Raw genomic sequence first — 16,772 nt, forward strand, 5'->3', positions numbered from 1 at the left:
TCCTGCTAAGATTTGCTTTCCCAAAATGCAGCACCTCGCATTTATCTGAATTAAACTCCATCTGCCACTTCTCAGCCCATCTGGTCCAGATCTGTTGTAATCTGAGGTAACCCTCTTCGCTGTCCACTACACCTCCAATTTTGGTGTCATCTGCAAGCTTACCATCTGTACCTCTTATGCTCGCATCTAAATCATTTATGTAAATGACAAAAAGTAGAGGGCCCAGCACCAATCCTTGTGGCACTCCACTGGTCACAGGCCTCCATTCTGAAAAACAACCCTCCTCCACCACCCTCTGTCTTCTCCCTTTGAGCCAGTTCCGTATCCAAATGACGAGTTCTCCCTGTATTCCATGAGATCTAACCTTGCTAATCAGTCTCCCGTGAGGAACCTTGTCGAACACCTTACTGAAGTCCATATAGATCACATCTACTGCTCTGCCCTCAATCTTCTTTGTTACTTCTTCAAAAAACTCAATCAAATTTGTAAGACATGAATTCCCACGCACAAAGCCATGTTGACTATCCCTAATCAGTCCTTGCCTTTCCAAATACATGTACATCCTGTCCCTCAGGTTTCGCTCCAACAACTTGCCCACCACCGAGGTCAGGCTCACCGGTCTATAGTTCCCTGGCTTGTCTTTACCGCCCTTCTTAAACAGTGGCACCACGTTAGCCAACCTGAATCTTCCGGCACCTCACCTGTGACTATCGAAGATACAAATATCTCAGCAAGAGGCCTAGCAATCACTTCCCTAGCCACCTGATCAGGTCCTGGGGATTTAACCACCTTTAAGACATCCAGCACTTCCTCCTACAGAATATGGATATTTTTCAAGATGTCACCATCTATTTCCCTAGTCTATATCTTCCATATCCTTTTCCACAGTAGATACTGGTGCAAAATATTCATTTAGTATCTCCCCCATTTTCTGTGGCACCACACAAAGGCTGCCTTACTGATCTTTGAGGAGCCCTATTCTCTCCCTAGTTACCCTTTTGTCCTTAATATATTTGTAAAAACCCTTTGGATTCTCCTTAATTCTATTTGCCAAAGCTATCTCATGTCTCCTTTTTGCCCTCCTGATTTCCCTCTTAACTATACTCCTACTTCCTTTATACTCTAAGGATTCACTCGGTCGATCCTGTCTATTCCTGACAAATGCTTCCTTCTTTTTCTTAACCAAATCCTCAATTTCTTTAGTCATCCAGCATTCCCTATACCTGCCAGCCTTCCCTTTCACCCTGACAGGAATATACTTTCTCTGGATTCTTGTTATCTCATTTCTGAAGGCTTCCCATTTTCCAGCCGTCCCTTTACCTGCGAACATCTGCCTCCAATCAGCTTTCGAAAGTTCTTGCCTAATACTGTCAAAATTGGCCTTTCTCCAATTTAGAACTTCAACTTTTAGATCGGTCTATCCTTTTCCATCGCTATTTGAAAACGAATAGAATTATGGTCGCTGGCCCCAAAGTGCTCCCCCACTGACACCTCAGGCACCTGCCCTGTCATTTTCCCAAGAGTAGGTCAAGTTTTGCACTTTCTCTAGTAGGTACATCCACATCCTGAATCAGAAAATTGTCTTGTACATACAAATTCCTCTCCATCTAAACCTTTAACACTAGGGCAGTTCCAGTCGATGTTTGGAAAGTTAAAATCCCCTACCATAACTACCCTATTATTCTTACAGATAACCGAGATCTCCTTACAAGTTGGTTTCTTAATTTCCCTCTGACTATTGGGGGGCGGGAGGGGCAGGGTCTATAGTACAATCCCAATAAGGTGATCATCCCTTCATCGACAATAAATGTTTTACTTCTGAACTGCCTGATCTAAAAAAGTTTTCTAACACTATATTGTATTATGCTGCATTCTTCTTAAGTTTTACCTACACAGACTCCAGTTGGCTTTCGTATAAAATGAATGAAAACAAAAAGGAGGAATGCTGAGCTGACTAACAATAAACATGTTTAATTTAGTCTTTATTATTTGCCTAGATCTATCGAAACATGGTAATTTGCTTTTCCCTTTGGGCACGTACAATGGCATGGGTGAGGAAGTACAAATAAAAAAGTCTTCACATGTTTGTGAGAGAAATATTTACTGAAATGTGAGCATCGAAAAATAAAAGTTGATTATGATAGAAATAGCCAATGCAAACTTGTCATCTTAATCTGTAGCACCTGTCTACAACTGCTTTATTTGAATAAATGTGAACTCTGCTCTTTTTTTCCTGGACAGATTTTTCTATAAAAACATCAAAACATTACATAAAACATTAGAATACAGATCTTTAAAATGAAAGCAGAATTATCTGTACACACCATTTCTGTGGCAAAATTGAAGGACTGTCGAGACAGAAAATCAGTAATACAAACAAATACTCAGGTCCAGCAGTTGAGAGTGAAAAGCAGAAATGAACATTTCAGGTCCCTGACTGTACATCAGAACTTTTAAAAAAAAATGGCAAGATATGAAAGAGTCACCGATTAGGTGGGAACAGTTTAGGCCAAAAAAAAGTGTTGAGATAAAGAGGGTCAGTCAGTTCCATGGGACGACAAAGGCTGTAATAAGAAATCTGCAAGCAGAGTCCTGTTTGTGGATGTTGTGGGGAGAAGCTGGTTATTTGGGATTGAAGGCTGTGGAGGGAAGATCTACAATAGGAGTTTAGTGATAGAAAAATGGCTTTACATTCAATGATATAGTCATGGTCTTGGAGGTGGAGAAGGAAGGTGTCAGATAATTGGTGTTAATCCCATTACATAGAGATCAGTTCTGCAGACAGCATCTTGTCAGCAGGTTGATAAATGTTGCGTTAGAAAGCTGCAAGTGCAGACAGACAGATGTTCAACTGACTGAGGGAAACAAAAATAATTTATGCAGGCCAACGTTTCATACACATTGTTAACTTTCTTCTCTGGTACAGACAGGCTTGTTTAGTATTTTCAGCATTTTCTGCTACAGTGTTCCGTTTAATCCTGAAACCAAAGAGAAAACTTGATCTGTATTCCAGGCAATGTCACAAAAGATTGACTACAATATTGGAGAGAGTGTTGAATCAGAAGAGAAACTATAATTAGTATCTTAAATCAAGATGAGCACAGCGTATATTATACCTTTCTAGAGATACACTCTTCAGATCATACAGAAATTTGTTACATGTTAAATTAAGTAATTTATAGTTAACAAAACAAGACAAATAGAATTAAATTTATACAAAAAAAGGTGTAATATTCAAAGCAGTATTTGAAATTGAGGTATGTGCATCAATTAGTACTGACAGATACAAAACACATCATGACTTTTATCATCTTCAAAAAGATCACAATGAAAATAGCACCAGAGATAAAGTTGACTTGAAAGAAATCTTAAAAGAAAAAAAAAAAAATCACCTTTCACTGAAAAGAATTCCAGGTTTTTCAGTCATCTTAATGGATGAACAAAAATACATGGTGTAAGAAATGTATGCTTTATATACACACACAATTTTCCACAGCAAGTAGCAAGTTCATTCACTGGAAGTTTCATATTGTTACTGGTAGTAGATAGAGATATTTAATATTTTATTTAAAAGCAAAATTTAGAGACTCCCTCAATTGTTACAGCAAGGCTTTCAGCACAATATAAAGTGCAATACTCACAAACATTTTAACAAGTTAATGTTTCTAGCATTGCAAAAATATTAACTAGACAGTCCAAAAAATGTATAAAGTTGTAGGAGATGGTCACGTGAATTCAATAGTACTTACAAATACTTGAATATTCAAAAGTCCCAAAGGCAAAATACCAAAGTATTAATGAATTTGATATACTAACTTTTAATTAACAAATGCAATTGGTCAGGTTTCTTAGTCACGCACGTAAAGGATTCCACAGTAGGAATAGTACACAGAAAGAAGTAAACTAACGCATATGGTTTGGATCAAACTAAATATCCAGTAGTTTAAAATCCATTAATTGTGCTAATAAAATAGTTTATATCCTGATAACTTTCGTAGATTAAAATGATAAATACCATTGAATTGATGAGCCATAAACAGTTCAGCATTAATCACCAATGCTGTGGAAGCCATTTGTATCTGGTTAACAATAAAGTGCAAATAAAGTCATGCCCTATGTAATTCCTAACACATTAAGATTCCTGAAAAGCAGTTTGGATTGTACAACAATTCTAGGAGGTAAACATTTAAGTGGATTTAAGACAATTAACTTGAAACTAGTAGAAACATTGGTTACTCTGACTGAATATAGGAATGACAACTGTGGGAGGCAACACACATCTCTCTGAAAAGATGTCCTGTTTGGCTGTCTTTCCAAATCTTCTGTCACCATTCAGGATTCATAAGAGCTAGTGAAAAAAATGAATTTGCTTGTCTGACGCAACTAGACCCTGCTTTGCCAAAACATCAGATTCACACAGCATCGAATTCCCCAGCTCCTGCAATCCAAACTGCAGGGAGTGAAGCTCCACAGATGAGATTTGAGAAGTGAAGTAAGGTTGGCACGGATTAGAGATAGGTGGTAGGCTAAAGCATTTTCTTAGAGGTACATTAGGTAGAACACTGCAAAATAAAAAGGCAACCATTACCAAAAACACAGTTCATGGATCAAAATAAGGTTCTATTAAAAACTGGTGCTTTGTTTAAAAAAAGCGTTAATCAATTCACAACAGCCTGGATACATAAAATTCAAAATCACTTGAATAAAAATGTGTGCTATTATAGCAATGAAAATACATTCTACTCAGCCAACAGAACAACCATCTTCTAAAGCTTTATCTTAGTCTTATTTGAAACTCATAACCTGACAATTGTTTTATTGGTATGATGATTCTTGATTAGTGTGGTAGACATTTTCTAATCAACCTGTTCAGAGATACTATTACATACCTCTGAAGCAGGTGGGACTTGAACCCTCCTATCTAGAAGTGGGGACATGACTGTTGTACAACAAAACCCTCTCAGATTGGGGAAGTATCCACTGTTGGGGAAATAGAGTCAGTCAATCTAGCAATTAGATAGTTATCATGAGCAAGTTGAACAAATTAATTCCCAAATCACAGATACATCTTGGGATATTCAGTTAGTTAGCATACACATTTCCAGCATACCACTTCTTTCAGTCTTCATTGCATAATCTTGGACGGAGTCCTGTAATGCGGATTGATTATACTGATGAGTATGCAGAATGACATGGTCAAAATCAACATTTTTGGATTTGGTGGACGATTTTACTTTCCTACCACTAAACCCTTCTTGCTCTTCTGGGCTGAGGACTTGTACTGATAACAGCTGGTGCAGACAAGCCAATGTTAGGTTCTTCCCTTACCAACATGCCCTGGAGTAGCACTATAACTGGGAACATTCTGGATCAGAGGTACAGTGGTACTGCCTGAGCCACAGATTATATATTTTCTTAATCCTGAAAGATACATACTTAGTAGTAAAAGGATCAAAGGGTATGGAGACAAAGTGGGAACAGCGTACTTAGGTGGATGATCAACCATGATCATTCTGAATGGCACAGCAGGCTCGAGGGTCAAATGGCCTAATCCTGCTCCTATTTTCTATGTTTCTGTACTTGTTTCCCATTTCATTTTGGACTCAAAAATTCTAACCCAACAGAGGTCTGCAAAACCTAAAAAGAGACCAAAGATTATGAGCAACTCAGTCATGACATTAGTTTATAAAAGTCAGCCTTTGCTTTAAACTGACTGAAGTAATTTTATTTCCAAACATATCCAAAAAATTTTCGAAGTCTTAGTCAATTATATTGCCTATACTTGGAAGCTGGAACATCCAAACATTATTAAGACAGAAAATGGTGCTATACATACCTAGAACATGGACGCAGCCGAAACCGCTTTGTCGCTCGGTGATAAAGGACACCACTGATAATGTGCAATTGCTCACGAATCCAACTGACATCTTCTGGGACATCAGGAAGCCACTCCACTAACCTGTTTTCCAAAAACATTAGTTAAATAGAAGCTGCGGTAGCCAAATTATTGCAATTATGATGTTCCTTTACTGAATGCAATCAAACCAGCATTTTCCTAAAACCAACCAGGTAATTTCTGTTCCAAGCCATTGCTGGTTGAAGTTACAACCACTCTAGGCAGACCATGCAACAGAAGTCTCACTCAGTTACATGAAATTCATCTCCTTGTCTGTTGAATATGTAGACAACTGCAAGCCTTTTGAAAAGAAAGACAAGCATAAAAATGCTATTAGACACGAGTATGTCGGGTCACAGCTGTGAGGAGATAGAAAGATTAAACTCCAGACCAGTGACTTAACAGTTCTTATGGAAAAAAGAGAGTTACCTATTCAGTCATGTAATGTTTTTAGCAGTGTTTTCCTTCAGATTGCCAATATCTGCTATATTTCGCCTTTGTGTTGTCAAGAACAGCAGCTAGCATGTAATTGCAACCATGTGGCGTCACTGGCACAAGAGTCAATCCACCCCAGTTGAGTTAGCACGTGAAACACCACTATATGTCACTAAACAGGTTTGGCTTCCTCTACCAAGTATCCTATATGATGTTGCAATTGCAATTCTGTACAGTAATAGGGAAACCCAAACCTACTATAAATACACAGAAAATGGCGTTCTCCCTTTACACAGGCCACAGCTCCTTGAGACATAGCAACTCTCCAATACCTTGTGGAAATGGCTATTTACTGTACGAGAATTGAACTAGGTGCCTAAGTAATCTACATGGTGGCAGTTGGGATAACGCAATTAGACTTTCTATTGGCATGACGGGTGGAAACTGATAGCCAAGGAAAATAACCAAGATTGCCATGTCCTTAGTGGGAAATCAGTTAGTTGATTTTAACTGTAGAGCATAAATACATTGTTTAAGGTGGTTATATATTTGCACATTCAAAAAGCTACAGTTACACAGAAAGGGACCATAAAACAAAAAAGGTGACTGCATCATTAACCATTTTCTTAAAAAAAAAACAACAACAATTCCCTAAGGGCTGGTACAATAGATCAATGATTTCCTACTTCATGGTATTATTTTAAGACGCTTCTAAAAATTTACACTTTCCTCAATAAGAAAAGGGATTTTGAGGAGTCTGTCCAAAGTGGCTGTTTATTTCCTTTAAAATTACTTTATAGATTTGAGATATGATGGTAGTTTCCAAATATGCATGCATCATTTGGTTGTATTTGACGGTTCCTGACACTAGTTGTGGAATAGCCTCAGGTTCGGAACAAACTAACGAGTGAATAAGAGCAATCAGACACTTCAATTTAACGTATTAGTGCAATTTACTCAGGGATGCAATTAATATATTGATATTGATATGCACCTTACTAGTTTTAAGCATTTACATGTTCCATTGCAATATAACCCAACAGAAAATAATTCTCCTATCTCCAGTGTTGTCATCCTTAAATAAATTTTGCTGTCACAATGCTATTCATAGTGACAGTTTCTCAAGTGCAAGTATATTCCTCCTATTAATAGTATTGTTTTAGTACAATAAAGTGGTGGAATGTCAGGTATATCTGACATGTAGGTTCTATCAATCTATGCCTTTTTATTTTTCCAGTAACTGCAAAGGTCATGCATCTATCTTTATTTGTTGTGGAATGGAGTGTGTTGACTGCCATATTGACTTGCATAGATCATTGATGTAATGACGTTTTCTTGTATACTGATTTACAGTACCTAAACCTTTCATAGTCCAAAATTGAAAAGGTTACTGGGTTGAACATTAAAAGGAGGAAGAAGAGAAGGAATAAAAAGCAGAGTTATTCCTAACAGATCAAATAAATTAAACAGTTTTTGTCTCCTTATTTCAGGAGGAATATACTTGCACTTGAGAAACGTCAAGGAATGTTCACTAGATTAATTAGTGCAAATGAAAAGTTATTTCCTAAGCAGGATGGGCCTATACTTGGAGTTTCGAAGAATGTGAGGTGATCCAATTGAAATAAAGAATTTGAGGGGGCTTGACAGGATGTGTGCTGGGAAGACCTTTGCCCCAATGAGTCATGAATATATTCAAGGCTAAGAGGCAGGTTTTTGGACTGAAATGGGAAAACAAAGTGTTACAGGCAAAATGCCGGAAAGCAGGGTGAAGCCAAGATCAGAGCAGCCATGATCTTACTGAACGGCAGAACGTGCACAGCCTACTCCTTATGTGAATTCTTTTTTTGGAAGATTCATGCAGTAGTCAAATTATTTGGTAAAATAACCATATTTTTTAAAGTCACTGAAGCCAGCAAAACTTAGCTGCTCAGAACACATACCTGCAACCAAAAGAATAAGCAGATTCCAATGGTAGTGTGTAAGGCAGCATTGCATAAGATGCCATTCTAACCAAGAAGAGGTTGCTAAGCTGTGCATAAAGACCACTTGTCTCCTTACAAGCTTCATGCAACGCTATAGGGGGAAGAAGAAAAAAGAAAAAAGAAAATGGAGATGTCAGAACCGAACAGTTTTAGATTATTAAAATCCCCCAGGGGATGTAATCAGAAACTTGCAACAGGAATCTTGTACACAAGTCAATGTATCATATTTCCACAATGGCCAGATTTCAGAATTTTTCAATTAGCTAATGCAATTATCTTATATATTCAAGGCAAACATTTGTTTTTAACAGTACCGATACAAAGTCTTGGTGGTAAATTGTCTGTTTCGGCATCCAAGGTTGATGACCAATGCTTTTTCCTCAGTTGTTGATTGTTTGATTTGGGTTTTGGTGCTGAAGCTTTGTTTGTAACCATTGTTACCTCCTCCTGTTCCAGAGATTTGCTGTAACAATTGTCCTGATACTGTTTGTAAGATCTGTCAATCTCCCTCATTGATGTGACAGAAGTCAAATCAACTGTAAGAACTGGCATTTTAAGCAGATCTGAGAAGCAAACAGAAACAGGGTAGATTGGCATATGCAAAAATATTTTAAAAGCAGCTAACAAAAATTTCTACCACATAGTAGATAGAAACTGCAAAATAAACCACGTCAATATTTCTTAAAAGGTGTAACACAAAAAGAAAGTAAGTATTGGCACTAAAACTCATGAAATGCAAATCCAGAGATTGAAATTTTAAATTCTGGGATAAAATATAACAAGATTTCCCATCCTTAAGGGAACCACTTCAATTTCACCGATAGATCAGACTTTGTTTGGATTTGGACTGCATTCACATTTTAGTTTTGACAGCTTTGCCATGCACAAATGGTGTGAATACATCCTACTTTTATTTTAAAAAAAACAAAAAAAAGACTAATGACAGTAGGAACGCTCTTTCTTGAAAATCATTAAAGAAAGAAGTTAGTTTGTGAAAACCAAGTGCTACTCTTAAATGACAAATTTAGGAAATGGTGGCAACAAATTAGATTAACAATGTTCAAGATTGAAATCATGCAAAAGGAAATTCAAGACTTACTATTCCCTTTAAGAAATCGAAGTGCATCTCCATACCCTTGATGACACATTTCACCAAGCACCTGAAAATAGGTTTCATCAAAATTTACTTATTTTTAATAAAAGGCAGGCTGTGTAGAAAAAAAAAAGTGTACAGACATTCTGCCTTGTTTTAAGAAAGCATGTTATGGTAACAGACAAAAAGGTGACAGTAGAATTTTTAATGAAAAAAAAAAATCACAAGATCACTTCCTGGCCTAACCCTGCACTCTTCACACTTACAAAAGATACTCATGACATTTTTCCTCCTCTCTCTGCATTCAGTTAAACTGGAACACAATTCAGAACAGCTAGACCCAGACATTGAAGCTTGTGAGCTTGCACTCAGATCTAGGATGCAAGAAGCAGACTCAGGAGGGAGAGGGGCAGGAAATAAACGGTGGCACAGTGGTTAGCACTGCTGCCTCACAGCGCCAGAGATCCGGGTTCAATTCCCGCCTCAGGCGACTGACTGTGTGGAGTTTGCACGTTCTCCCCGTGTCTGCGTGGGTTTCCTCCCACAGTCCAAAGATGTGCAGGGTAAGGTGAATTGGCCATACTAAATTACCCGTAGTGTTAGGTAAGGGGTAAATGTAGGGGTATGGGTGGGTTCGCTTCGGTGGGTCGGTGTGGACTTGTTGGGCCGAAGGGCCTGTTTCCACACTGTAATGTAATCTGTAAACAGACACCATTTTACATAGAATGTGAAGAGTGTGCTGATTGGTTGGTTTATAATTCACTGGAGATGCCAGGAGAGAGAGAGAAAAAAAAAACTTAAGAAATTAATCATCATACCAGACAAAGCAGATTCTGATTGATCAAAGTGTTGCAGAGGGATGCAGCAAAAGTCTCTACTATCTCCAAATCATTTTTTTTTGGGAAGAGGTGCAGTGGATGTACAAATTCATTTTGCTGACATAAAACAATGTCCTTAACCTTTACATATGTATCTACCATAAGCAAAAGCACATTGCGGGCCCAGCTGATGATCATAAGTGGTTGTCAGTGTAACTCTACACAGTCTGGATTTTTAAAAATAAAATGATTTCTAATAGCTAAATTACATGCTATGAATATACTTAAAGACTAATCCACGAATAGTTTTTGTCACTTACACGGCACGGTCATCAAGTCAAAAAGACATTTTGCCAACCACGTGTATGAGTAATGTGATGAGAGTTTCAGAGCAAGTGTAAAGCCTGGTATGTCAGCTGTACTTCCTAATGAGTGGCAGACCAAACCTGTCCTGTTGAGCATTCGCATCTGACAGCATCCTGACTGTGTTCAACCAGCTCATCTGTGCAAGCCTCAAAAACATATCCGCCATTCTGCTATTAGAAGTCATTCTTTAAAATAAATCAGGATTGTTCTAAGAATTCCACTAGGAAACTATTCAAAATAAAAATCAGCCAGGCTATAGTATATTGTATTCGCGCACGCTAGAATCCAGAAATATTCAGTCTCTGGTTTCGTGTCAGCAAAAAAAAAAAAAGGATTTTGTGCATACATTTTACTTTCCTCAAAATGAAAGGAAGACAACGGCTTAACGCTGGTGTAATCCTTGATCAATTCAGGTCTGCCTACATGGCCTGAGAATTAGGATTGACAGTTAACTGTTCTGACTGCATCGCTGTCTCTTATAGCCCAACCAATGAGCATCCCCTCTCATTCGGTCTTTCGATCTCCCAAGTCTGCTGCTTGCATCCTAGTTCTGAAGAGCGTGTGGGGAAAAATCCTAAATAATAGTTTCCTTTTAAGCAATTTTTAAATTCCCTATCACTATGCATTGAAGAGCAGCGCTGGGACCAAATGATCTGGATAAGGAAAGTGAAAATACTATAGTCAGGTTTGCACAGGTCACAAAAATAGATGTAAGGCAAGTGGTGACGCCGACTCAACATCTGAAGAGAGTGGGCAAAAATTTGCCACATGGAATACAATGCGAGGTTGTGTATTTTGTCAGGGAGAAGAGAAGTTGAATTTCATTCGAATAGAGGAAGGCTGCCGAAAGCTACAGAATAGAGGAATCTGGGATTCCCTATCCATGAATCACAGAAAGCTGGCAACCAAATTCTGTGGGTAATAGGGAAAGCAAGTGTTGGCTTTTATTTCAAAGAGAGTAGGATAAGAAAGTGTGAAGGCTTTATTAAAACTGTACAAAGCATGGAAAAGACCTTGGCTGGAATACGGTGAACAGTTTTGGGCCCCTTAAAAAAAAGGATTTACACAGTCAACGGAGGCATTCCTGAGAAGGTTCACTAAACTGATAGCAAGTACGGTGGGTGTGCCTTATGAGGAGAGGTCAGATAGGTTAGGCCTGTAACCTTTGGAATCTAGAAAAGAGAGAGAGAGAGAGAGAGAGAGAGAGAGAGAGAGAGAGAGAGAGAGAGAGAGAGAGAGAGAGAGAGAGAGAGAGAGAGAGAGATCTTATTGAAACATACAAAATTCCCTAGTGGTCTGGCAGGGTAGAGCGAAAGAAGGTCAGAGTCATAGAGTTGTCCAGCACGGGAACAGACCCTTCGGTCTAACCCGTCCATACCGAGCAGATATCCCAACCTAATCTAGTCCCGTTTGCCAGCACTTGGCTCATATCCCTCTAAACCCTTTCTATTCATTTAACCATCCAGATGCCTTTTCAATGTTGCAATTATACTAGCCTCCACCACTTCCTCTGGCAGCTCATTCCATACACACACCACCTGCTGCATAGAGAGTTGCCACTTAGGTCCCTTTAAAAAAAATTTCCCCCTCTCACCCTAAAGCTATGCCTTCTAGTTCAGGACTCCCTGACCCCATTTACCCTATCCATGCCCCTCAGTTTTGTAAACCTTTATAAAGTCACCCCTCAGCCTCCGATGCTCCAAGGAAACCAGCCCTAGCCTATTCAGCCTCTCCCTACAGCTCAACTCCAACCCTGGCAACATTCTTGTAAATCTTTTCTGAACCCTTTCAACATTGCACAACATCCTTCCGATAGGAGGACCAGAATTGCACACCATATTCCAAGTGTGGCCGAACCAACGTCCTGTACAGCCACAACATGACCTCCCAACTCCTATACTCACTGACCAATAAAGGAAAACATACCAAACACCTTTTTCACTATCCTATCTACCAGAGGCTCCACTTCCAAGGAATTATGAACCTGCATTCCAAGGGTCTCTTTATTCAGCAACATGCCCCAGAACCTTACCATTAAGTGTATGAGTCCTGCTCAGATTTGTCTTTCCAAAAATGCAGCACCTCACATTTATCTAAATTAAAACTCCATCTTCCACTCACTTCCCCTTTTTGGGTTATTGTAGAACCAAAAAGGCATGACCTCAAAATAATGAGTCACACATTTAAGGCAGAGGTGAAGAGGAATGTCCTCAGAGGGTTGTGAAGCTGCAGAATTCTTTACTGCCAAGCACGGTCGAGGCTGTGTCATCAAATATATTCAAAGCAGAGACTGATTTTTAAATCTGTCAGTGACTCCAGGGCGGTGGAGAAAAAAAAAGGCAGGAAAGTGGAGTGAGGATTATCAGATCAGCCATGATCTCACTGAATAGTAGAGTGGGCCGAATGGCTCTGCTCAGAGGTCTCAAAATATAATTTAGAATAGAAAGGTAACCTGGCATAAGAAAAAAAATGTATAACTTGGAAATAAACATACAAAATGCTTGAAATACACATCTAGTGCATTGGCAACTATATATAAAAAAGAGAAAAGAAGATGAACCTTCTAGAGATTAAATCCAAAATATTACAAATGTTATCCTGTCTTAACTGCAGAACCCGCATAATCCTGCATTTCCTATTCTGATCACATCAAGACATTCATTTGATGGATGCATATAAAAACTGGTAGATTGGTGTAGGAACAAGGAGACGACTAGATTTTTTTCCAGAATTGCATTTTATTTCGAATAATGTGAAATTCAGACACTGGAAAAATAAATTCATCTATTACATTTACGTAACCATGGACAATGTGTAAAGAAACAATTATACTTTTGGAGATACTTCAGATATTGAAGTCATCTGCTGCCCGATCATCAGAATACAATGAGCAGGAAACACAGAGTGAATTTAACTCTAGCCTGTCCAATGAAAGTCATTCGTTAGGGAAAAAAGTTTAAAATAAAGTTACCAGAAGAGCTTCCCTGTTTTGGATCATGGAACCATCTGGCTCCAATTTCATTTGCTCTCTTGAGCTGGCAGCCCTAAACATCCCAAAAACAACATTGTTTTACATTCACATTGAACCCAAATGCAGTTTAAGTGGTGGCCTCAGCAGGCAGCCAAAGCTAATTGTGGTAGAACTGATCAGGGAGGCAGACAGGGTGGAGGCTTTTTGAAGTAAAAAAATCTTGTAACCTTGTCCCAAAGATGTCAAAGTTGTGCAAAGATGAAATAAGCTGTGTACACTTCCAATGCAACAAAATAATATTTAAATACGCTGATAAAACATTGTTTTAGATCCCTCCATCGACATAATAAATAAGTAATCCAAAAAGTTTTTTGCAAAACAGAGTGAGAAATTCAGAAAAGCTGGGGCCCAATTTTGTTTTGAGTGCTACCCAGATAATATTAAATGCATAGCTAAGTATTTAAATTTAAACAATTTTTTAGTAAGTTTAAAAAATTCTACCTTTGGTTCTGGAGGGAAGAGAGCTCGGGTCAGTCGATACAGGTTTCCCAAGCTAAACTGGATGCTGGTATTGGTGACCCGCAGTTCATGGAAGTTGCTGGGATTGTCTCGAGGACAGATATCACTTTCTCCGGAGAATGGAGACACTGTAATTGTGTTCTTCAATTCAGACAGAGGTAAGTTGTTGCTGATCCCTCCATCCACATAACGCTAACAAAATAAAGGGATTCATTTTAAATGCTTTTAAATTAGATTTGCATGGTAGAGTCTCCAGTTCAAACTTAGAATATATTCTAAAACAAGGTTTCTTCCAAAGTCACACTGTAAAAATAGTTACTTAAATCAGAATAAAATGCTAAACTCAAGAAAACACAGGAAAATTAGAAAACGGAGTGCAAGCATTTGAAGTTTACAGTACAGTGTCTGTGGAGGGTGAAAGAAAACGTAATTATAAATGCAAGATAATGCAGGAAGTTTTTTTGGATGTCAAGCACGGTAACTTGTCCTGTGTGTTACAAGCACAGGAATGGTATGTTAATTATTCGTGAGGTCAATAACCACAGGGATGACTTTAAAAACAAGAGATAGAAAACCAAGAGGAAAGCCAAGGAGTTTTTTTTCCTCATGCAGATAGTACTGGGAATGTGGAACTCACTGCCTGATTGAATTAGAAAAGCTATCACCCTAACATTGGAACAGCATTCAGATATTCACTTCTGTTACCATAGCCTCCAGGGTTATGAGCCAAGAGCTGGAAAATAGGATTAGTGTAGTTACATCTTTGTTGACCGGTATGGCCTCCTACTGTGCTGTAAACATCCACGAATCTACAATCAGTCAGATCATTAACGCTCTTAAGAGGAGAAAGCTCATACAAGTATGTTTTCGGTTCAAAGCAGTTTTGAGAATATTGGAACGAGAAAAAACAAAGTTAAAACTGACGTTTCCAAATAGAGACAGTGATAGGGTTTCAAAATATTCTGATAAAGATGACTTTTGTTCCTTGGAGATTAGTGGAAACATTATGAGGTGAATGCCATGCAGCACTAAAGCTGAGCTAATTTAATTGGCAAGGCAAGATTAGTTGTCCACTTCCTAAGAGCTCTTAAATATTCATTCCAATGTGACATTGCCATAAATTACACTTGAGTGATTAAAAAGGAATAAAATTTTTTAAAAGATTTATGCTACCCTCTTATGAGGGTTAGAGGGCGCTGTTTTAGAACAGTTGAGGGCATTTTTATTCTGAGGTGTGACTTTGTAACACTTGGCCTCTGGAGGTGGTGGATAAAAGGGCATTGAATACTTCAAGACAGGTGGACAGATTGTTTTTGCTAACTAGGGAATTAAGGGTTCAAAACTAGAAGGCATAGGTTTAAAAGTGGAGAGGAGAAGACTTTTTTTAAAAAACAAAAAGGATCTGAGCAACGTTTTCCACACAGAGGGTGGTGTCCATGAAGCAAGTTGCCAGATGACATGGTGGACACAATTAGAACATTTAAAAGGCATCTGGATGGGTACATGAATAGGAAGGGTTTGGAGGGATATGGGCCACATGCTGTAAAATGGGATAAGGTCAGATTGGGATGTTTGGTCAGTGTGTATAACTCTGACTAATTCAGAGCTCACAGCATAATTTTAGCTTCCCTACACCACCTGCACCCCAAACAAACCACACTCCTAGGCTTTTCAAAACCAAGAAAAAAAAATGTTCGATCTGCATTCTTACTGCTCTTCAAGTTGGGTGAAATTTAAGGACCATTAACTCAATACGATAATAATAGGTAATCTTCAGAAATGTTTTGAGCTTTCAGTAATCAACCATTTCTGTATGAGGACTGTAGTGAAGAACGTGCTGTTTATGTTTTCTTCTCAAACCTATGCAAACAAAATGCCTCCCACTTCACACTGTGTAGTCTGTAAAAATCAAAAATCCTACAAAAACAAAAAAGTCCTTACAATTAATTCCCAATCCAATCACTCATGTAATGCATGAGCTGGACACCGAAGCAGTGTTGCAACAGTTGTCAATTACAAGAACATTAACGTTGTATTTCTTTTCCAAACTTGTGTATTTTACACAATCACAAAACATTCTTTTGTCTGTGAGCTATATACACCTTTATTCATGTATGTTTTTAGAAATAACAAAGGTTTGTGTTCAGTCACTATACACTGATTTTGGGGAATTTAATTACAAGAACATCTTATGTAGGCTCAGTAAACTTGTTATGCCTATTGTAAGCCAAGAACCTTATTAACTCCTTTGTAGTTGTTATTTATTTCTTCACTCCTCTTCTGCCACCCCAACACAGAAAGACTATTTTCACATTGGCAGCAGTACAGAACTGCAAGGTAATAGGGCAAGCCAAGTGTTTTACTTTTAAATTTAATAAAACAAAAATCACACATTGGTCATCAGCATGGTTAAAAAGAGGTGCGTGGTAAGATTTTACTAAACTGGGGACTTCCATTTTTTTTTCCTAAAATTGAGGTTTATTTTCTTCCTATCAATACCTAATCAAGAAGTCATTCAAGGGTTCTAATGCTGATCTGGCACTTCATGAATGTTAAAACTTTGGCCAGTGTTCTGTATTGGAAACACTAACCTATTAGCACAATTAGTAATTAGATATTGGAGAAACCAAATAGCAAGAATTCATTTTGGTCCTTATGCAAAATTATTTGGTTAAAAGCATTTGAAGATTTC

The 16,772-nt window shown here is 38.2% G+C and overlaps 1 protein-coding gene across 2 annotated transcripts in view; it reads right to left on the minus strand.

The window, feature by feature from the left end:
- Positions 1-1,968: 1,968 nt before the first annotated feature.
- pnpla3 (patatin-like phospholipase domain containing 3) overlaps positions 1,969-16,772 on the minus strand; it is a 29,251-nt gene continuing 14,447 nt past the window's right edge. Inside the window, exons 4-10 of one of the 2 annotated variants that reach the window (XR_006314458.2) lie at positions 14,063-14,272; positions 9,413-9,473; positions 8,628-8,876; positions 8,272-8,404; positions 5,837-5,959; positions 3,393-4,562; positions 1,969-2,978 (exon numbers count right to left, since the gene is read on the minus strand). Coding sequence is in view for 1 of the 2 variants with exons in the window: in XM_043709204.2 (XP_043565139.2) it covers positions 4,349-4,562; positions 5,837-5,959; positions 8,272-8,404; positions 8,628-8,876; positions 9,413-9,473; positions 14,063-14,272 (990 nt within the window). In the remaining variant the exon portion in view is untranslated. Of the gene's footprint in view, positions 4,563-5,836; positions 5,960-8,271; positions 8,405-8,627; positions 8,877-9,412; positions 9,474-14,062; positions 14,273-16,772 lie in introns of both variants that reach the window. The other variant, XM_043709204.2, reaches the window with a different exon arrangement.

Source organism: Chiloscyllium plagiosum, unplaced genomic scaffold (assembly GCF_037043375.1).
Source record: "Chiloscyllium plagiosum isolate Xiang-an unplaced genomic scaffold, Cpla_swu_hap1 HiC_scaffold_19, whole genome shotgun sequence".
Taxonomy (NCBI): Eukaryota; Metazoa; Chordata; class Chondrichthyes; order Orectolobiformes; family Hemiscylliidae; genus Chiloscyllium; species Chiloscyllium plagiosum.